Below are 23534 nucleotides of genomic sequence, written 5' to 3'. Positions count from 1 at the left end.
TCTGCTACAGTAAAAAAGAGTGAAATGGGAAAACGGGGAGGTCAGTACAAAAACAAAGGTTGGATATGCCATGACCCCACTCTGAAGCCTTTCCAAGGTGCTGCCTCAAAAGCAGAGGATTTCCTTTGGCACCACATATCTTTTCTTGATCCCATGGGAAGGAGAAGGCTCCAATCAGGTTCCTGAGCCCTGTGTGGGATAAAAATCACACTAAGTGTAAAAGTCCTGTGTATTGACACAAGCACTGCACCTACAGGAGAAATTTTGCCCCTGTTATACAGCACAGGGAGACTGGCAGAACACAAACAAGGCACATGGTTATTGTTTATGCCACTTATCCAAACCTGAGGCAGGTGAGAAGCGTGCCCCAGCCAGCACCAGGGCAGCACCAGGCCACAGGCAGGCAGAGCAGGGTTGGGGCAGCACTGGCCCAAGCCCATCACCACAGCTGCCCAGTTGGGTGGGAAGGAACAGCAACAGGAGCTGGAGCTACAGGAGCAATTGGGAATACGAATTAAGCCCTAGACTGATGGGCAGCAGAAACAGAACAGGGCAGAGACCGAGAAGGAAAAGTGGAGAAAGGAAGCCTGCTTTAACAAGCCATCCTTGAGACCTCATTTCAGGATGCTGTCTACTGCCAGAGTAGACCTGTCTCCTCCTGCAGAAATAACTCACATTTCTAACCTGCCTAGCTGAAGTTGCTTTCTTTTTCAGTCTGAATTCACTTTGCCTCTGTAATATAATCACCCTTCCCTCTCCCCATATCTCCCTCCCTTCCCCCTCTCATTTAGGAGACTCCAAAATAAAGAAATTATCTACTCCTTGGAAACAGAAATTCATCATTACATTTCTTTCTCGATACAGTACACATAACAGGGAACAAGGAGTTGTAAATTTCCCCAGCTGCTTGGATATCTGGAGTGGACACTGAGCACCCATTTTCTCCTCAGCTAATCTGTGAAGCTTGCTGCTGTGACAGGTCACCAAAAGCAAGTATTTGCCAGGATTCAGAACTGAACTGAATGTGCAAATGAACATGCACACACACACCAATATATATTTATATATATATTTATATATAAACAGCAACTACTTTTAGCAAGGAGAATAACAACATCAAAGGAATCTGGTGAGCAAAGGTGCTCTCCATTTGCCACAGACTGGCCTTTGTTGTTGACAGCCAGGGCTCTGCCTGGTCTCCATGGGTTCTCCAGTGGCCTGAGTCTGCTCAAACCCCAAATCCCAAACAAGAGCACTGGTGAGGGTGCTGGATACATTGTAGATGACAACAACAACTTTATGTTTAGTAGTGCAAGAGAAGAGGAATAAGTAAACTCAAGCAAATTATGCCAGTCACTTTATTAAAAGCATATCCATTGGGCTGCCTCTGCTACTTACAGTGGCCAATAAATTCCCTCTGTCCTAACACACTCAAAGTGCCAGGATGCATTATTCAGTACATGAGTAATCAACCACATTCTTTTGGCTAATAGCAAGTTGTTGAGCTGGACTCTTCCTGAAGGTCAATAGCAACTCCACCATGGTAGCTGCAGAGCGTGACAGAGCCTCATTACCCACCAGAATAAAACAAGGATCCGTGCAAGGATCCTGGGTGATGAAGGTAACAAGGTTCCTGAGTGGGCAGAGGCACTTCTGTGGATGATCAGGCTGTAAAGTCACATCGAAAACCATGGGAAGGGACTCGGCACGCAGTCAAGTGGAGGATGACTTGCTCATGTGGCCACCAGAAAAACCAGTAGGCCCACTGGATTTTCTCTCTTCACATGGAATGATAATTCGGGTTCTGAAGGGTGATTGGAGAGCTGAACTCGAGGGTGGCCTCAGTACCTTGGGGGACTCTGTGCCAGCTGCTGCAAAGGAACCAAGCAGGGGTTATGGTAACAGAGCTTTTCCTCGCAGATTTTCAGACCAGGCAGCTGTTGAACTCCTGTATTAATACCGTGCTGCTCTGCAGCTGTAGTTCTTGCCAGAAAAGAAAGCCCCTCTGCTTTAGGTTTTGTAACATTCTCGTGCATGGGTCTGTTCTCTCTCTCTCTGTTTGCATTAGGTTAAATGCTGCTGAAGTAGACAGGCCTAATTATGGCCTTTCATTCAAGATTAATAGGAAGCCATTAGGCTGGTTTATGCAACCAGGTAGCTGAGCAATAGAAACATCTAAAAGAAGTATGAGGCAACATTGGAGGCTGAAACCATGCAATCAGCGGGCTTTCATTGTGAAAAGGCTTGGGAAACAGAGGAGTGAGCGCTGCCTTCATCTACTGACTTGAGACAAAACTCAGCAAAGAGGGGACAGGGGCTACCAAACCCACCAGCAGTCCAGCTCAGACCAGGGGCTGAGCTAAACAGGGGAGCTTGCCAATCCCAATGCCCCCATCGCCACTGGTACTCAGCAAAGTAAGCTCTAGAAGCTCTTTCCCAGTGACATGGACAATTGCCCAATTCATTTCCAGCTTCTTCTCTAAGCAGAAATGCCTCAAAGAAAGATGGGTGTTTTTCTAATGGCTGGACCAGGAAAGGGTAATAGCACAGACACACTTCTGGGAGCTCTCTCCCTACCTAGGCTCCAAAATATTGCTCTGCTTACTTTTGTAGTTGTGCAGTTAGCTGAGATGCAGGGAGAACTTCTTAGTAGTTAAGTGAGTCTTCACTAACTTGGTTCATGCCATCCTAGCTATTTTGTAAAAGGAGGGATTAGACAACATGCGAGAGACAATAATTAAGAGAGAAAAATCAGTTGAAGAAAAACCAGAGTTTGATTGTAAGGTAAGAACATAAAATTTCAAGAAAGGATTTAGGAATCAGAGCTTACAAGATAATAATGGTGTTTTGAATATATGATTGGTTTGAATATTAACATTTGCTAACAAACCATATTTAAACTGACTCTTTCATTGGTCTTAGCATAAATTTCTTTTCAAAAGCCCAGCATGCCTTTTCTCTTGAAGCTTGGAGGAATGAAGAGAGATGTACCCCCAGAGATGAACATACACAACCACTTGAATTTTTCATGTGAACTGTACTTCCACTTCCAAGGGAAAAACACCGAAAAGAAGACACTGATATGGCAGGCATAGTGCTGCTGTTGGACCTTCCTGCCTTTCTAGGGCATGAAAGCACCTTTTTGGAGAGAAATTTCTTTTGGGCAACACTGTCGATGAGTGTGTACAGGTTTAACCGTTTTGAAAAGGTGAAGGAATTTGTATACCTCTATACAGCCAACAGGTACCTTTGATTTCCAACCACGCTACTGTGGATGAACAACTGCAACCGTTTTCAGGCAACCAGTCACTTCCTTTTAAGCTCAGATAGCAGAAAAGCACCAACCCTTATCCCTTCACATGTATAATTTTCATCAGGGCAGGAGGCAGAAGTGCCAGGTACTTTCCAAAGAGGCAGTCCCTATGTAGACTAGACATTCTTTGCTTAATACTGTCATGATTTCCAGCTTTTACTGCAGAACACAGAACTTTCATTGTCAGGAGCTAGAGAAAGCACATGCACGCACACACACATTAGGCACTTTGTTTTATTTTGCAAAAAAAAAAAAGTCTTTATATATAAACGATTTCATTCTCTCTCAAAACATTCTACAACTATACAGCTGTTTGCTCCATCATTTGCATAGGAAATACCACAATACAAAAATAAGGTAGGGGGGAGGCAAAAGAAGCAAAACAGCAACCAATTTCTGCATGTGTTTCCACGTATAAACATTTGAAGCCTTACAAAATTATTTACATCGTTTTTCAACTATTTACATTGAGAGCAACATTTCTAACTATAACAAACAAAACTATAATTTATCAAGTATACGTAAAATTGTCTTAAAAAAAGAAGAGTCTATCATATACCACAAATAAATAAAGACAAACAACAGTTTTAACAAAGCTAGGTTTTCCTGCAAGACCCTTTTTTTTTTTTTTGGTATTTTGATTGTCTATTCTAGCCTTTGGTTGACAGCTTAATATTACGGCTTGTGAAGTTCAGACACTTCTTAGGTTTGTTTGGTTTTCTTCTGTTGTCTGGCCAAATCCTACCTGGTCTAACCTCATCTTTGTTACCTCCATCTAAGATTTCACGGCTGAGCACGGTGGATCAAAGTCATTGTTAGCATAAAAGGGCACCATTTCATTGACTTCTGTGGAATTTCAGCTACTTCTGTAAGCAGTAAATTTTTCCCTGCGTGTGTCAATCTGAACAGTGGATTAACTAAACTGCACTGTAATTTAAAAAAAAATTACTGTATCCTTTACCTTCTAGTAAATTACATCCAACATCCACATGAAACTAGATCATACTGGTGCTGAACCAGCTTAGTATGTCTGTATATGAAAACTGCATCCCAAATCCTTCTTTTTAAAGTGATACTAAGTTTAGCTTATGGTAAGAGGTTTAGCATTCTGTGTTCATTTTGACTATCCCCACTATTTCAGCTTCCAACATTGACTTTACAGTTCATTCTCCACGTTTTGCCCTTTTATGCAATTTGAAAACAAATTCCTGCTTTGAATATTCAGTGCACACCATTGAGTTAACAGGTACAAAACATCTGACTAAATTGGTACTATTTTGAGAGGTATTTAAGTAACTTTTTTTTATAAATGTGCCAAGTTATCAAATGTAAAACAACTGCTTTTTTCAGATGTTTCTTAGAAAACTTTTGTATTAAACCTAAAAAGCTGATTTGCATATTTACAAAATCTTTGTCATAGCAAACATGCAACACACAGAACAAAATGCTTTGTTCTATGGCTGTTTATGAATTTTTCTATGTATTTTATATCCACAGAACGGCTTAACATTAAAAAAAAACCCCACATGTACTTAAGTATGTCCAGTAAAAACCTGACAGATTACAGTTCATGGCTTTTCCACTGTGTGCATTCATCTGCATCCTCTTGTTAATTTGTTTACTAAACACTGTCACAATAATGACAGTGCTTTGGTCAAAACACTGCAAGAGGAAAAAAAAAGTATAAAGCTGCAATGTGTTGAGATATAATACTTGTAAAGAGATGAAACCTGCTGACTAAAGCCATATACATCATGAAAGCAAACAAACGACTGAACACTCCGGTAATCGTGATACAGTGTCTTCCCTTTTTCAGCATAAATATACAAAATATACATTTCCAGTTCCTTTTGAGATCTCTTTTAAGTGGATACACTCAAAAATTCAACTAATTTCAGTTGTATGTCGAGAGTCAATAGGAAATTGCATAGATACAGAACAGCCTCTGCGACCAGTCCAGCTCCTAGTTCTGATGCCTCTTCATGTGGAGCGCCAGGTGGTCGGAGCGGGAGAAGCTGCGGTTGCAGACGGCGCACTGGAAGGGCTTTGCCCCCGTGTGCTTCCTGTAGTGGCGCGTCAGCTCGTCGGAGCGCGCGAACCGCCAGTCGCAGCCTTCCCACGTGCACTTGTAGGGCTTCTCACCTGGAACAGGGCACAAGACATGGAACCGTCAGCTGCCACTCCTCAGCAGAAACGGACGTAAGTCTATTCATCAGGCCCCAAACTAACAGCCCCTTTGTATTTTCAGCTCTTGAAAATGGGATTTGAATACTTCATTAAAACGTACAAAATTTTCAAACATGCAAACTGGAGAGAGCTACGGTACAGAAATGCAGAGTTAATACACCTGCATGAGACCAAAACCTGCTCCTTTACACTCACTACAGTATGGGAGGGAGTAGGGGATAAAAAAAGCAGTCTCATGTGACTATCAAGCCTGGTTTTTAACTTAACTTGCACCTTTCAAAAATGGGCAAGTTATACACTGCTTTTTTAAGAGGTCTGAAATGGGAAAGAAGACTTCTATAAGGATTCTTCGCAATGTGCAGATCTGTTCAAGAGCTCCTGATGTGTGAAGAAAGGGGCACAGTGTGCTGCAAACACAACAGGGATAGTATTTCCTAAAATGTCACAAGCAATAAAAACTTGTGGTATCCTGCCTGGGGCTAGCTATAAATAGGAGAAAGCACCTCCAAGTTCAAAGCACCATTTTCAGAATAAAATGTCTTTAATCAGGTGCTTAAATAGCCATATTTTAAGATGGCAAGTTCTTGCTGCCTTCAGCAGTCTATACTGACACAGGAGAAACATGGCATCTCAAAACTTGCTGTGTTACAGCAGCAACCAGCCCAGGCACCTGAAATGCTCATGTATTTTAGAACTAGAAACACAGTATTTTAAGCATGCTTACATTTACAGGTGTTTGTTGAAATGGCAGAAATATGCAGTCACAAAGCCATGATAACTTCTGTGTGAAACCATAATTTTACACGTGTATGTACACCTGCCTAGCAGCTTGTGTGGGCATGATGTCACCACACAAGCAAGCTTCATATAAATAAAGAGGTTAATGTTTGATGTTGTTTGACAAAAACACCTTGCAGCTGGCAGAGTGAATTGCTTTCTATAATATTTTGTATTTATTTGACAAATATGTCAAGAAGATAAAGAAAACCGAGTGTATGAAAGCACTTGGCAGTAGCTTCATTTGGAATAGAAACTGACCAAAACTGAGCTTTTCAAACAGTTCTTTTTAATCCATCTTACAAATCTCCTACATCCCCACTGGTCCCAAACCTTTGCACTGACAGCTCAATCCTACTGCAGAGTGAAGTGTCTCCTACTTTTCCCTGTTCCACTACCACGCACGAACATGGAAGAAAGAGAGGGGTCAGCAACCTGCAATCAGAGTGCTTATTCTGCCTCAGTTATGCAGGTAACACCACCTGAGAAGCTCCAAAACATTACTTCAAAGGCACTTATTTATCATGCAGATGATAAAATTATGAAACTGCTTTTGTCTGGGAGTTTCTACTGCTTTGTCTGATCAGCTAGAAAGTTTTCATCTACTACTGAGTGGAGAACTAGCCCTTTGCTCATAATGGGGATGCGACTTTGTACTGGCAGGTGATGTCAGAACCAGAACTAGACCTTTTCACGAAAAACTAACCACCCACCCACCCACCCAACAATCTCTTTGCATCAACAGCAACTGGGATTTATTGAAGTCATGGTGGAAATATAACATTCCTTAGGAAAGACAAGAGCCTGGCATCACCTCTCACAGAGCTTGTAATTATTTGGTGGACCACAAATTAGAACAGAAATCATCACAGATTTCTGTCACAGCTGAATTTACTCAGAGTAAATTCTGCAGCTGATTGAAGATGGGAATGATCTATCATATCGGGTTCTTTTTTGCTCCATGCAACAATACTGTAGGCTAAAATACAAATTTCATTCAAACACAGTATGTAAAGCTTTTTTAACACCAGTGAATCCAGCTGAGAACACATTTGATCTCCACAGTAGAAGGACAGGAAAGGTCCCTATTCAGTGAGGGATCTTTTGCACTTTATAGATGATCCTCAATGTATTTTAATTGGGTTAACAATGGAGGCTGTAAAAAGCTGTGTTGTTGATCCAAAGGCACAGCACCAGGGAAATGATCTTTGAACACTCTGTGTTAAAGCACATGGTTACACAGAAGTATTACTCCTGTATTTGAAATGTCTTAATTTAGAGACAGTGTATTTATTTATTTTCCTCCTTTCTTTCTCCTTTTCTCCCTGTTTCCTTTAAACTCTTCTTTAAAAGTTTTCACTCAAGGCTGCCACATTATACTTGACGCTGAACTCACAGTGCTGTGAGCCTGACACCCTCGCTGTCCAGGGAGAGCATATACAGTCAGGCCTCCATCTGCTCCAAATGCTTCTTGTGTTTTGCGGGATTATACAAGGAATGGCAGAGAAAGTAAAAAGGTCAGGAAAACAGCACTAGTTAACAAAAGCCTAGGAATAGCCCGACTAGACTGGAACGGGGACCCAGAGATTAAGATCTGTTTCCAAGTCTGGCACTGAGGAGCTATGAAATACACGCAACTTTCACTGAGTGCCGGACTGTGCTGCACTGTAAAAGCAGCCTCAAAGCTGTCCTGTGTAGGTGACACCTGACCCTGTCGGAGCCCAAACAGCAACAAAAAAAGCTGTGCCCTGTTAAAACCCTTCCTAACACGCGAGCAGTGTTAGCAGGTGTTGTGAAGGCTCCTGGCAGAGGAAGTGCCGGTGTGCCAGCAGTCTGGGCAGCAGCGATCCCTGCGCCCTGCTGGCTGCCACAGCCTCCCAGGCAATGCTGAGTCCCACGCCAGGACCCCCATCAAACTCCAGGGCACTCCACTTTATAGAGACGCTGTTTAGCAGCTCACCACACTGTCATGGTCACACCACTGCCTGCCACAGCCACGAATCATCCTGGACACCAGCGCTGCTCCGGGGACAAGCTCAGGCGGTGCCATGCAGAACAGCACCACTCCTCCTTGCTGGCAGACTGCTGCAGACCTGAGCTAAACCAAGCACTGCTCAGGGGATGAGCACAGGAACAAGCTGGTGCCTTACTCAGATTGTTTTAATAGTGTTACTTTTATGTACTGGAAATTAAAGCCAGAACGCTGCTTTTAACCCCTGCTTTGGCCAACAGTGAGAACTGGAAAATATATTTTTAGTGCCAGTGTAGAGGCCCAGATTATTTTGAATAAATCCTAGGGGTAAAATACTGAATATCTATGTTTGTAATGCTAGTTTCCGTTGGAAAGTTTTATTTAAGAACTGAATCAATTTCAAATGTTTTCCTTTTGGGCAAGGAGGAAGAGGGGTAAAAAGAAGTAGGTGGAGATTAATTTTCACTCCTTTAAAGCAAGCAGAAGAACAACTAGCTGGTAGTGTTTTCTCTCTCTCAACCTATACACACGCTTTTTGTCATTTAGCAGAAATAAGAATTTGGTTTTAAGTTCTCTCAAGGAAGGGGAAAAGAGTCTCACATATTTTTCTGAAGTGATCCTACTTCTTTGCTGTGCTGACTTTAAAGGTTGGAGAAATCTGGGTTGAATTCTTACTTTTAAAAAAATTAGGTATACACAACAAGGGACACTGAACTCTTTATCCACTGTTTTCGTTGGCTACATAGTAATGTAAGATTTGTTTACTTTCATGATTGTGAGAAATACAGTAGCTGTAAAGTTTTAGAAGTATTTGGTTTTCGCCCAGCAATTTAGGGCTTCTATAGGGTCTTCAACCAAGAATGCCACTGGTCATCAAACACGAGGGCAGTACAGTTCAGTTACTGGAACACGATCATGGTATCAAACAGATATTTCACTGTAAAAGCAAGAAAACAGCTAACTCCTCCACTTCAGGGGAGCTTCCACGGGATTTGTTAGAATGTCAACACTGTTCAACTAAAACACCATGGAGGAAGCTGGTACCGATTTCCAGCCAAATAGCACACTCCAACCCTTTCTTCCCAAGCCAGAAGTATTATAGAGAGCACTTCTGGGAAACAGAACTGCTTTCCTTTAAATTATACTTCAACAGGATAGGGATTTCATAAGTTTAATTGGATTTCTGCACAACCTCCTTCCAGAATCGATGGTTTAAAATATTTTGCTAGGCTTATGCATCACAAAATATATTTTTAAGTTCTTGAGCTCTTAATATGTATCCATTCTCCAGTTTAAAAAAAATACATTTGTGGAGCACGAGAATGAGACTTGTATTTGAGCACAGAAATTTTAAGCCCTAATGTTTAGATTGGAAGATTTTTCAAAGAAAGCACGCAGCAAGAGATAAGGGAGTTTAACCTGAAAGAAGACTATTTTGCTTCCAAAGTGTCTATTTGTTAAAAAAAAATTATTCATAATGCTGTGAGATAACAAGGAGGTCAAAAAGGCATTTAGATCTTCACATACAACGTGCTACACTAGCCAGCCACTTCAACAGATAAAATCTCCCCCAGCAGATCCCATGGTTCGGGTTTCTTATCAATACCACAGGAGAGTGGTCTGGACCAGTAAAGTACACACACTGTGTTGCCTCTTCTCCCTTTAACTTATCTTTGGATTCATTTGTGTCAAAACGCACCAATGGCTTTCCTAACATTTAATTCTAGTCGCTGGCAGCGACCCTCGTGGCTGTGCTCATTTGGGTAAGGCACAGTGCCACCCGTGGGGGGGGGGAGAGACACCCTCTATCTTCAACACGCAGCCTCTGCTCAAGAACATGTTTCTGTTTAAAATTGTTTGGAAAAACACAAGTCACTGACAGACTCTGTTATTGATGAGTCTCTCCATTAACAAGAAAATAAGCTTCCTTATTTCACCAAAGAGTTGTATGACTTTATTTCTACAATTCACTGCCAGGACGGCTTTCTTTAAAAAAAAAGTTGTAAACAGCAAGGGCTGGATTTTCAAACCTAAAGTTAGGTAACTCTATTGGTATGCAGAAATCCAAATACAGATATTACACCAGCCAATGCCTGCAACTCCACTTGTTTCCTATCAGAAATTTCTGTCAGAGCAGCGAATTCGGAGCTTCCTTAAGGAATAACAAATAGTATGCTTTTAAGAGACTCCAAAATCACAACAGCTGATTACAGTTCAAAAGGGTATAAAAGTATAAAGACATCCCCCCCCACCTCCAGTCTTGCAATCATTTTAATATTACTTGTGCTTATTACGGAACTATTTCTAGCAGCAAGTGGTTGGCCTTAAAAAATATTCAGGTAGGTGTGATAAAATTGTGGCAAAACAGAAGTTTCTGTACAAAAACTGCACCAGTTATGTGCACAACCTTTATCATGTTCAGCTTTAAAACAGATTATTAGACAGATTTATGTCGTCTCAAAGATTTCTGGTGCATTTGTTTTCAAATTTTTCACATGTTTACATCAGTTGTCTTAATTTCCTGAAATGCTATAGCCTCAAATTTTAGAAAAAATAAGAACAAATGAAATGTTTTTTTCTGTTTTAATTTGCTTGAAATAGTGTTTCCCTAGCTAACAGGAGCATAGTTTTAAACTCTGACCGGGTTACTGGGGTGTATGTCTGCAAGCATTCAGAAGTTTTTTGCTCCCAACATTTACCTAAAATCAGATTTTCTTTCTCTTATTGACTAAGTGCTAAGTGCTGTAGTCATCATTAAAAGCAGCTTCTAGGTTTGGTCTTGGTTTTTTTTTTTTTTGAGAAAGAACAAAAAGCTGGGTTTTCAAAATAAGTAATCCCTCAGGTGTTTAAAAGATCTTTAGTGCACTAAAATTCTCAGTTGTCCAAGATGGAGATGGATGAGAGGACTGATAGCAAGCCAGGTACATCCAGCTTATTCTGTGTGTGACAAAACAAACGCAGTCCTTGAAACATCCATCCACAAATGGTATGAATGAGCACCATAGGCTGCACACTTCTAAATGCAATAAGGTCTGTGCCTGCTATAGCAGTGGCTGAAGGGGTACTATTAAATACTACTGCACCATGAAACAGCATTTTAAGGAATTTTGTAACAGAGAGCTTTAAGCTCAGCACAAAGTCCGGTCACTGATAAATGAAGCATGAACAGGAATAAAAGATAACTCACTGGTGATCAAAGAGGACAGCCAAAGGAATTCACTGTCTGACTACAGAGGTGCAGAAGGCATTACCTTCTCAGCACTCCCACCAGTGCTTGAAGCACACTTATTTTGCTAAGTGTTGTCTTATGCTGTTCAAGGATTAGTGGGGAATCTTGACTGCCCTGTGCAATGGTTTATTTTCTTTCTGTTATAACATTCTGTCTTAACAGAGGTGGTCTCTCTTCAAGGAGATATGCAAACACAGAGGAAAGGAATTTTTTTAAGTAGGTTTATAAGAAATCCAACCCATTTGGGGTGCACGGCTGTGTCTACACATCCTGTGCTGAAGAACACATTTCCACAACTATGCCTGTGGTACAAGAACTGCTCTTTAGCTCTCTCACCAATAACACTGGCTTTTGTACAGTCAGATAAGAGGTGCTCTTAAAATGGAATTTATTAAATGCATACTCTAAACTTCCAGATTTCCATCTACTGTATGCACACATAGACCAAAAGGAAAAAAAGAGGCAATACATGAAAGGTATTTTAGCTCAAAGCAAAGCACTGTACACTCGTCAAAATCTAAGGTTTTAATATGTCCTTAATCAGAGTTGTTAAGAGATCTCTGAATATAAATAATGCAGCCTGACAGGACAGGAATGCTGCTACCAAGATACTCAGACTAAACTAGGACATTACTTAAATGTTTCTAATCTTTCACCAATGGGAGGTGCAGGTCATCTAACAAACAACAAGCAACACACTACCCTGGCTGGAACCAGGAGTCAGTCGTTCCGGTCAAGTCTCAGAAATTAATTACAATAAGGAATGTCTGATCAAATAATGGAAAGTCTTAATCACTGGCAATTGCTGTGAATCTTGGGACTATTAGCCTATGTAGGGCGGTCTCAAACTGAACTATATTTAAAGCTGGTCTCTTAGGTCAACAGTTTCCTTATCAAGAATCAAATATCCTGGAACTGAAGTTTAATCCTCTCAGGGAGCAATTGACAGAAACAACAGTTTTTTTAAGCTGTCACGCTTAGAGGGACTTTCTAGGCTTTTAATCAAAAAGAAAATATTAGGCTTTTCTTTTCAGTATCTAAAATCTAATTGGAATACCCTCACCTGACACCTCGGAATTTAATTCCTGCTTCATAGAAATGTTATCGTGGATAACGGTGAGAATGATCAGTAACATTTAAATAAAAATTTAGGTTCATGCTGCTACCATTTCAACCTCTTTTGAGCAACACATTCAAACATTTTCCATTCTGCTTATGACTTCAGATAAAGAACCAGATCAATTATTCCCAAGGCCTGCGATCATTCATGAAGTGTTTGAAAAAAGTGCATTATTTTCCCTTAAACTGTGGTTAGCACAGGAAAATAATGTACTTCCATTTCTCACACAGGCAACTAATGGATTTAGCAGAATTCATAAATAAAAGATACTAACATACCCTTCAGCAGTGTCTAGCAACACTGCACTTTAATGCACTTTGTCAACAGTTTTCTTTAGCTCTCTTCCATTTTTCCTTATGGTCTCTATCAATGATGGCATTTACTGACAGCTCCTTGAAGTGTAATCTATGCAACTCACCCATTCAACAGGTCAAAGAAGCTGGATCTGCACAGAAGTATTACTTAATTGCTGTGTTCACCATTTCAGGATAAGGTTTGCTATGGCTGCAACCGTGAGCAAGGCAGAGTCTTTTGGGGCCTCCACTCCTCATTTGCACACCATGAGCAAAATCCCTCACCAAAGTCTCAGCATGATTTAAATTCATTTGTACTTTTCTTCCAGCAGGAGCCCAACTACTACTTGTCTTCCCTTCCAAACCAGCCTGCCCGTTCCCTATAGTTTTTTTTTCCCTTCCTGAATTCCTGGGCAAATGACACCACCCTGAACAAGTGTCCCTATACAGGTATGGTGAACTGAGAGTGCCAAGTCCCAGGGACTGCTGAAGTCTACTGCTTACAACTGGTTCTAACCCTGATGCACCATCGGTCTAATTCTGGATCTATTGAGGCAGAGATCTAAAATAAAATAAAACGTTTAACACCTTGACAAACCGCACAAGTCAGCAGCTGTTCCATGCCCATATAAACATTTGAAATAACCAGGGACAGTGGAAGTATTTTGAGTGCATCTCATTAGGGAAATGCCATTTCTCTTGAGTTATCTCGGCTTCCACTTCCCATCACCAAATACAAGCTAGATCTATAGATAGAGATGAAATAGTTCTGCAGTTAATGCTAGAAACTATTAATGGCAAACCCACCATGTGACCAGAGAACGTGCCTGTACAAAGACTCTGTATACGGAAAACCAGTATGCAGCTGGAAAATGTCCTCAATGCGCGTGCCTTGATGTGTTCAAAACAATCACAGATTTTCCTCTTAAAAACATACACAATTCTGAAGTGTGCAGCTGCTCACAGAAATAATTAACCTCCCCACTGACCCTGCAGCCAGCTGTTCTGCAGCATTACAGGTAGCACAGAGGCACGGTACTCCAGGTGCCTGCACAGCCAACAGTCAACATCCACAATCCAAATGTTAGACAGATAAAAAAATCTAAAAGGACACGTTATAGGACTGCTGTTTCTAAATGATTACGTGATATAGATGTGTATATACTCAGATGCCAGAAGAATTGAATGAAGTTTATCTGCAATATGCAAATAACTGCTTTTCCCGGAGATTGGGCACATGTTTCAGTTTGGACATACAGCTGTTATGCCCCAGCTTTCAGGTGGCTTTGCTGCTGAGCAGCCCGTGATAAATGCACAACCCCCTTACACATTAGATACCGCAGTTGCACAATGCTGGGTACGAAACAAAACTTGTTCCATGACGAACAGGCAACGTTATTTTAAAAGAAACTATCTGCTTCAAAAGGCCAAAAATTCCACCCGTTTTGAAAGCTGTTCTAATAGGTACTTTAAAATACTGAGTACCATTTTACCTGTTTCAGAAGTAACTAACACCAAATTCAGGTATGATATTTTTATGTTGTGCTTTAAGGTACTAAAACGTACCACACATCTGCTCCAGAACTGCATGGAAATGGACAAACAATGTTCTGTATTTTTTCAACACTTGAACCTTTGTTCATATTCTGTTTTGGGGTTGCCAGTTTACCAACTGAAATTTATTTCATTGTGAACAAATGGTAAAGCATTACGTTGGGAAAGAAAAATGCGTGCCTGCTTCAGCAACCAGTACAAATACATAACCCTATCTCAGCTCTTAGTGAGAATACTGGGTTCCTGATCAACACCAAGAGTCCAGTGTAACTACACTAAATCAGCAAAACTATATCACTTTATACCACCTGACCTGGTGTAAGGTAAACAGCTTGGGAACACCTGAGAATAAAAAGATAGGGGTATGTTCCTCCAGCCCGTTCCCTATAGTTTTTTTTTTTTTCAGATGTAATTTATAAAATCTGACAGTATGTTCATATCTGAACTAAGAAAAAATATACTACAGCCTACATTCCATCTATCAAAAGTAACATTTCCCTTAGGTTTCTCAAACATCATCTACTAAAGGGAAAGCCTTTCAGAAGAGAATGGCTGCTAAATAAATACTGTGAAAAGGCTGAGCTTTTCCAATACAAAAGGAAAACCATGAGGTCTGTCTTGACTTTTAATGGCAGACAAACTTTGCTGCAGGCTCTTTTATTTTAAGATGACAGATTGCTGAGAAGGGCGGGGACTGGTTGGGATGAGAGAGAGACTGCAGCCAATTTTAAAAGGTATTGTTAAGAAACTAAGAATAAGGAGAGAACAACTTCAGTGGTCCATGATTACTAAAGAACGGGTTTAGCCAGATAAACAGGTCTGCTATCCCTGAAGGGATTTGAAAGAATATCACACACAACTTTATTAAAACGGCTTACGTGACATTTGCTTTACACTTTGAAGGTAAAAGCTTCACAAAGTCCTTTAAAAATGTTTTAAAACCGAAAAATCAAAACTTATTAGTGCTGTATGAATTCACAGTTCTGGGGGGATGGGATACACAGAGGCACATCCCCTAATTTAGCCCTCGGCATCGATCCCTGTGGAGATCAATAGCGAGGTTCCCTTGCAGTCTTGGGGAAGGCTGAGCAACTTCACAGATTTCCCTGAGTTTGCACCCCTTTACTTTGGCATTCCTTCATCAATCAAACATTAAGTCAGAGATCTGGCTCTTGAACTACACTTCAATCGTATGTTAAGGCAGAGATCAGAATCACTGCTGGAATTCTTCAAGTATGAAGTGAATATTCAGGAGAGTTAAACTAATCCAAACTCTGAAATACTGCAGGTAACAGGATACGGACTCACATTCTTGCATGTAATGCACGCTTTAGACAGTTTATCCCTTCATTCACCTCCCCAGAAGACCCTTTGTATTACAGACCTGCTTAAGTTCACTAGATTTTTATCTAAAACAACATTCTTGTTTCCATGAATACATCAGCTCCTCTGACCTTTGCACATTTTATCCACATTTCTAGGTAAAAAAGTGAAGGCAACAATAAACATTAGTGACCCTAAGCAATATATGCTAGCCATGAGGTATGTATTTCTATGCATACAAGAACTAACCCTGAAGTCTTTACCTCTCAAGGCACAGAAAAAGACAGAAATTGATTAAAAAAGGGAAAAGCATTCATTTCAAATGCTGACTATGTAGTGTTAATGTTTAGACTAAAGCTTTGCTTTTATCTCTCTTCCTAGTTATTTTATAATAGCAATCAAGAAATTTAAAACTGGTATTTTAGTTCCTGGCTGAAGTGCGCAAGTGGAAATTGTACACTTAAATTTACAGATTATTTATTAAACTGGGATTCTGCTCTCTGACACTACTCAGATTTACAGCCTCATTAAAATATTCCTTTCTTACTAAACTTATTACTAGCAAGTGATTATATATTAATACTTTTAACAGCGTTGGTGCTTGGCCTGTCACTAATGCAAAACAATAATTTTCTACACTTGCTTTTAATTTTTTACTGTACAAGACAGGTAACTTTCATTTCTGAAAGCACTCTCCTTAGTAACACTTAGCATGGACATACTCAACTTCTTTACAACAATCTAACAATCCATTTATAATAGCTGCTGAACAGAAGTCCTTGTTTCCATAGAGATAATGAAACATTTTGTTAGACCATAGCTCCAGACAAGGTTTGATTTAAACTTAGGTGAAAACTCACTCCTTGAATGGCACAGTCCGCTTCAATAACAAAGTTGCTTGAACTGTGACTCGTGTTTTGCTCTGATTCTAAACCCATGCATAAAAGAACCAGGGTTCACACTCACTTCTGAAAACAGGAGTCACAGTCCTTTCATTTAATTTCTTTACAAAATCAGTCATGTACTTTTCACCAACTTAACATGAGTGGTTCTGTACCAAGATCCCAGCAAAGAACTGTCCTTAACAGCTTCAGGCGGGCTGGTGGTGAGCTATGTGTTTTTCCTTCTCTCCCTCTCTCCTTCTCCCTTCTACCTCAGCAGGTGAACACTTGGAAAAAGCATCTGGGGCAGTTTCACCTCCCAGCCACTGTCCTCAGCATTCACAGCTCCCGTGCCCACACAACCAACACCGTCCCCAGCTCCGCTCCTCGCGGGTCCAGGAACAGGGATGGCCTCTGTAGCTGCAAGCGGAGTTTGATCGGGGTACAAAAAAACAACTGTGACATACTGACACCTTTAGTTTTCTTCATTTTGATGTCTTTTCCTGACAAAATGAAAAATTTTAAAAATCAAAGTTATGTGCCTTTTTAAAAAAAATAAACATGGAGAACCACTTGTCTTTCAAAAAAAAAAAAAGCCCACTTAATGGCAAGTACAAAGTAAATGGACATATCTTGGGAGTTTTCATGACATTTGTGAAAAATTCTAAGATTAAGTAATCCCAAAAGGTCAGAAAGAAAGCCCAAGCCAGAAAATTCTATCTACTCAGATAAATTTTCAAAAGTAGAACGTCTTTACTATGTTTATTTCACTATTTGGGAAAGAAAAAAGATTTTTTTTTAACACTCTAATGGCATTTTAGACTGAAAAGGAAAGTTTCCATCTACTTCGTTGTCAGCTATTTTGAGTTCCATTGAAGTTTAACAAAACTGCATCAATAAAACAAATTTTACTTCTCACTGACCAATCCTCAAGTATTTTGTAGCTGAACTGCCAGTCTGTCCACACCACCCTAGAGAAAACAGGGAGAAGCCGGCAGACCCAGCGTGCCTGCTCTGTCAGAAACCGCATCAGCCGCGGACGAACGAGAGACAGCGAGAGAGCGAGTCCATACATACCTGTGTGAGTCCTCAGGTGCGCCTTTAAGTGAGAAGACTTTGTATAAACTTTTGTGCAGCCTAAACAAAAAAAGAAAAAAAAAAAAAAAAAAAAAAAAAAAAAAAAAAAAGCAAAGAGGCTTCAGTAAGAAGAACAGAAACGCTTTACACTATGTTTAAACTTCCTCATTCAGTGCTGGGGTACTCTCTGGACACATTTATTACTTTTTGGCATGATTTTTGCCATTTAGAAGCAAAATTCTATATAGAATGCTCCTAGAGATATGTTGCTTGACACAGAAAAGAGAAAAACATGTATGTTTCTGGTCAACTTACTGCTTTGTGATGTAGTATATAGGCCAATAGCTGCTACAATCCATGTACAGTAACACCTGCTATGTAAGTCAACAACTTAGCAGGGGGGGAATATTTGATAATTTTTCTTAAAACTTCCAAGAGGACCTGATCAAGCCAGACTCCGTGTCATTGTCACCCAGGGCTCAACACAACTCTTTCACTGGGCATTTACTGTAAGGCACAGCTTGTGACATGGCACCCAGGGCTGGCAAAGGGGGAGCAGCACTTTCCCTCTGTGCTTACAATGGGTGTGCACGCCCTGTGTCTGGGATCACGTACATGAAAGCACACTTTACAGTCAGATCCCTCTTCTCCTCCAGTGCAGAAGGCAATCCATCTGTGGACAATCTTCAGAGATGGTTTTAATGGATTTATGAAGGCAGTTGAATCTCCTGTTTGTAACAGGGACGAATGGCTGTGGCCTTGGCTACCGGGAGCTGAAATTACTCTTGCAGTGCCAGAAAATTCAAACAGAGCTGTACTGCACTGGACAAACTGGGCCTCTGCTCCATCATGAATACTAGACAGTGACATTGATCTACACTAGCAAAGCCCAAAATTTTAATTTTTTTATTTTCTACAGAGTCTCTATTATGTAACATGGCAAAATAAGCTCAAGAGAATGACAAATGACATGAAGAATACCAATTATTTAACGAATGTGAGAGTCTTCCACTCAAAACAACAATGAGGACAAATTCTACTTGGACAAAGAACTATTTGACTCTCTCTAGCGTAGACCACAGCTAAAGAAAACCACTTATACCTTATCCATTATTATCCACACTTGGTTTTTTTTATTGCAAAAGCTGGGATTTTCTGGCACAGATTACCTACCTGGGTAGTCACAGTAGTGGATACGTCTTTTCTCCAAATCTGGGTTACTTCTCCTGTTGTACCTGACAGGTTGGATGCTCTGGGGGGTTATGGGCAGAGTCGCTGGTAGATTCGGGTTGTGAATTGCCAGCTTGGAAGCTATAGTTGCGGCGTATGATGGAGGAGGGGTTAAATTCTGCAGCATCTCTGCTTGTCTGTCTGGACTTCCAGGCTCTGAGCTTGGGGGTGAAGGAGGGAAGTAAGTGGCCTGCTGCTGCAGAAACTGGTTTGGCATGGTGTAGGTACAGGGGGGGATGCCCTGGAACTGTTTCATTGCAGTCTGTGGAACAGCCGAGGAGAGCGTGTTAAGGCCCGCCATGGCTGAGGGCATGGAGACGTTGTTGAGGGAGTCCATCACAGCTGCCTGAGGAGTGGCGCTGGGCATGTCTAAATCCGGCGAGCTCAAGAGCTGATACAACTGGCCTTGCTGGGGCGTGATGGAAAGATGGACATCTGGAGTAGGAAGCTCCTGCTTGATGAAAATGTTGTTCACGTCAGGGGTTTGGTGGGAGCTGAAGATGCTGGTAAATTCTGGGAGGGCCTGAGTGGGAGCAGGGGCAGGGGCAGTAGTTTCATTCTGGTGACTGAAGATGGTGACTGAAGACGGTTCTGTCTTGATGTGGGTTACACAGGGTCGCTGAGATTTGTACAAGCCAGTTCTCAGGTGGCTGATGTCGGGCAGGAAGACGTTCATGTTGATGCTGTAAGGCAACCCTTCGCTGTCAGTGAAAAACTGGTCTACAACCGAGGCACTGTCTCTTCTGTATTTCTTATGTTCAGGGATGACGGGAACGGGCGGGAGCTGAGGTGCCAGGTATTTCTCCATTTCACATCTCGTCTACAAAGACAAAACAGACCATAATCCACATGATTTTTTACCAGCTAAGAAAGATGATGGCATCCAAGTCATGTGAGGCTTTACAAATGAAAGGCAATGCTGTTCATGCAGCCGCAAGACACCTACAGAGGAAGTTATGAATGCTCACACTAATGAAAACCTGCTTGATTTTACAATCAGCACGCTGATCAACATCATCAAGGACGAGGAGATAAAGTCATGGTACAAAGCATTCGCACATTAAGACAGATCTGATGTTTCAGCATACACAAACTTTTCATCTTTTATGCCTAAAAGACAGTGTGAGGCGCAGAAGTGACAGGCACTGTGCCTAATCTGCATATCTCCTGCTCTGGAATTCACTGACTGCCTATCTGTTTCACCCGCTTCTCTTTGAAATGCTAACTGTAAAAGCCACATCCTCAGCTGACTATCTGAATACTAATACTTCAAATAATGTTTATATATATATATATAAATAACATACTTCCGTGATTTGTCATCCCTAGAAAAATTGGATTAAATTAGAAATACAACACCCAAGTGTAAAGTTTGATACACTATTTAATAATATCAAGTAAAAAGGAGACGGGTTGACTGCATCAGAATACTCTTTGTGTAAAGTGTCTCCAGGACTACACTTAAACCAATAATAATCTATGCAGTGTGTAATTGTCTAATAGCGTGATAAACATGTCCCTATCCATGCCTCGGTTCTCGGAGAGCTCTTTAATTACTGGAAAATCACCCTCTTAGCACAGTAGTACGAGGGAATCCGTGGGTGGCTGGAGCCCTATACATTACTGGTGTACAGTCATCGGCAAAATATTTACCATGCAGTCTTCAGTGGGCAAATGCTACATTCCCCCCTGCCCTGTCAAGAGAGCGCTCATACCAGACCCGTTTAGCACCCCACAAGCGAAAGCAGCTGACAAACAGCAACTCTGCCCGAAAGTGGATTTTAGGAGCTTTCTTCAAAGACCCCCGGTAAACACCACAAACAAACACAGCCGCCTTCCAGTCCCTTTGATCTGGATCTGCCCCGACATGCCAGGCTACTTTTTCCAGCTCTTGTTTACGAGTCGAGGGCAGCTCGCTTTGAAGACGGGGACTTATTTACTCCTTAGGGAAGACATCACCGAAAGGCAGCGCCCGACAGAGCGCTGCCCGGCACCGGGGTTCCCTCTCCGCGGACCCGGGCAACGCCGCTGCCTCGTAGGGCGCGGGGAACCGCCCCTGGAGCGGGCACCGTCCGCGGGCTGGAGCCTGGCTGCGGTTGGCACCTTCCCGCTTTTAGCTCCTCCAGCTGTTTGCCTGCGGATCCGCTCCCAAATAGCCTCCTGGGACAGGCACAAAGTCCTGGGAAGTCCCCCGTTACCAGTGAGTCGCGTGCTCTTCCCCCCCCCCCGCCCCCCGAACATGACTCCTTGCGTGGGCGAGGAGGACAGGCGGCCGCTCTAATTCTGCCGCCGGGCAAGTGCGAAGGCAGCAGCTGTAGCTTTCAACACACTCACGGGGGCAGCCCGTCTCCCCCCGCCTCCCCGGGACGGCCCCGGCCGCCTCGCCGCGCTCCGCCGGCGGGGGCACGGGAGCGCTTCCCGCTCCGCGGCGCTCCGCACGGGCGGGATGGGCGGCGTGGCCGCTCCCCCGCACATACACACGAACGCATGCATACACACACACACGCACACACACGCACACTCTGCCGCTGCCGCCACAGCCCCGGAGTTCGGTGTCCGCCGGCCCCACCCAGTCCCGCCCGCTCCGCAGCGGCCGCTCCGGCTGGGGCGAGGCGCGGCTCCGGGGCTTGCGCGGGCACCGAGTGCCCACCGGCGGCTGTGAGCGCTGCTCGCTGCCTACCTGCACCATTTCCTCCGCCGGCAGGTTCGCGCCGCCGCCCCCCGGGTGCTGTTGCTGCTGCTGCGGCGGCGGCGGCTGCTGCTTCAGGTCCTCTCCGGGGAAGATCGCTGCCTCCCGGGCTCCCAGCACGGGCTTCAGCTGCGCGAACACCGGCTCCTCGGGCTGCTGCACGGGCCCCAGGCGGGCGGTCATGGTCAGCACCCTGGTGGCCATGGGGCTGGCGGCGGGCGCGGCGCGGACGGGCTGCCCGCCCCGGCGCAGGGCGAGTGAGCCGCGGGCGGCTCCGGGCGGGCGGGCGGTGGCTACTCGTGCGCTCACTCCCCAGGAGCACCAGCCCAGAGCGCATCCACTCCGCTATCGTCAGTGCCTCCGCCTGTACCTGGCCGCGGGTATCTACCCGGTGACACACGCCCGCCTCTATTTCACCCTACTCCACCCCCGGCCCCCCCTACACCCCACCCAGCCCGGAGAGGGGGCCGGCCCTGCCGCCCGCCCTGCCTACGGGGAGCGCGGGCAGCTCCTCCCCGCCGCCCGGTCCGGCCCGGCCCGGCCCGCTTCGGCCCTGCCCCGCAGCGGCGGCACCGGCGAGCGCGGCGGTGATGGCGGAGCCGATCCCGGTGCCGGTGCCGGCTCCGGCAGGGCGGTACCGCCCGGCCAGCAGCCGGGGAGCGATGCCCGGCGCAGAGTCCCCGGAAAGGAGCGGCCGGCGCGGCACTCGTCCCGGAGTGGAAGCGGATTTTCAGCAAGTGCGGCGCTCCGCCGAGGCTTCTCTCGTGCTTGTACTATTATTTATAGTCTTGTAAAGAAACGCTGCTAATGTGGGCACTTTAGAACAACTGTCTTGTCCTACCTTTCATCTTCAAAAGGGTTTTAAAGGTAGTCTTTCAGATTTATTATTTTTTGTCCTGAAGGCAACTCGTACTCGAAACCTGCTGCTAATAATTATCAGCCCGGCAGTACGCATCCACCCGCCCCCTCCTCACCCCGTACACTGTGAAAATGAAGTTTTCCGGCATTTTAGAGAAATAGCGCAGAGGACGAGGAAGACGGGTAGAGGAAAAGAGGTAGCGACGATCGAACCTTGTCTTTCCCCCCGTGCCCCCCCCCCCGCCGAAATGAGGCAAGTTTCTATTTACTTGTTTTGAGGTGTGGTTTCGACGCAGAGCATATTTCCCCGTAGACACAGGACGGTGAGCTGAGCTGCCGCATGTTTCGCTGAAGCAGAAAAAGGAGGGACGCCGTCCTTTCGTGCAACACCGACCGGCTCACGTCGTATGGGAAAAGTACAGCATGTAGTGGAGCTTTGGAAAAAAGCACAAACTTTCCACCTTTCTCCCAGCCCTGTCAGCTCTGCGCCTTCGGTTTACAGGGAGAGAGTCTGGGAATCCACAGAAATGTTGGCAGCCTCCCCCTCCCCGTATTTATCCCCAATCATTTACAGACAAGGTTCTTTTTAAAACGTAAAAAAAGCTTTTTTTTTTTTTTTCTGGTCAGCCTGGCACTCCTCCTCTTTGCCGCCCAGTCCACAGCGAGTAGGATGTCTCAGAGCCTGCATGCAGAAAGCTAATTACAGAACCAGGGGAGAGCCCAGCATAACATTTCTTTACACGAACTGTCTGTTTAGCAATATGTAGCCTCTTGTTGCTTGTTATTACTAACGTAGATCCGGCTACTCCCGTCAGCGCCGCATTTAAAGCCGTGCAGGCTCATTTCCATCCGACACCAACACGTATTCCCGTTTAGGCGATATGCAACTTCAATGTCCTTTACTGAAGACTCATGGCTGGCATTTCGTTCCCCACTCAAGCCTAGGAACACGTGTTTTACCCATCAGATTTTTAAATCATGTCTTTTTTTTTGTGAATGCCCTTCACATAACCCTAGTTTAAGGTTAAACT

General features: G+C 43.5%; 1 protein-coding gene across 3 annotated transcripts; it reads right to left on the bottom strand.

The window, feature by feature from the left end:
- Positions 1-3529: 3529 nt before the first annotated feature.
- KLF5 (KLF transcription factor 5) lies at positions 3530-22911 on the bottom strand. 3 transcript variants are annotated; one of them, XM_030234356.2, is made up of 4 exons: positions 22773-22911; positions 18900-19776; positions 17727-17786; positions 3530-5455 (listed from the first exon to the last, which is right to left on the bottom strand). In XM_030234356.2, exons 2-4 carry the CDS (start codon positions 19762-19764, stop codon positions 5277-5279), a joined length of 1104 nt encoding a protein of 367 aa, XP_030090216.1. In that variant the 5' UTR covers positions 19765-19776; positions 22773-22911; the 3' UTR covers positions 3530-5276. The 3 variants fall into 3 exon arrangements, with proteins under 3 accessions (XP_030090216.1, XP_030090215.1, XP_050827622.1); XM_030234355.2 differs by lacking the exon at positions 22773-22911 and adding an exon at positions 21637-21864; XM_050971665.1 differs by lacking the exons at positions 3530-5455; positions 22773-22911 and adding exons at positions 7014-17152; positions 21637-21864.
- Between the last annotated feature and the right edge of the window lie 623 nt (positions 22912-23534).

This window comes from Serinus canaria, chromosome 1 (assembly GCF_022539315.1).
Source record: "Serinus canaria isolate serCan28SL12 chromosome 1, serCan2020, whole genome shotgun sequence".
NCBI classification, from domain to species: Eukaryota; Metazoa; Chordata; class Aves; order Passeriformes; family Fringillidae; genus Serinus; species Serinus canaria.
This window is presented reverse-complemented; position numbering and strand designations above follow the sequence as displayed.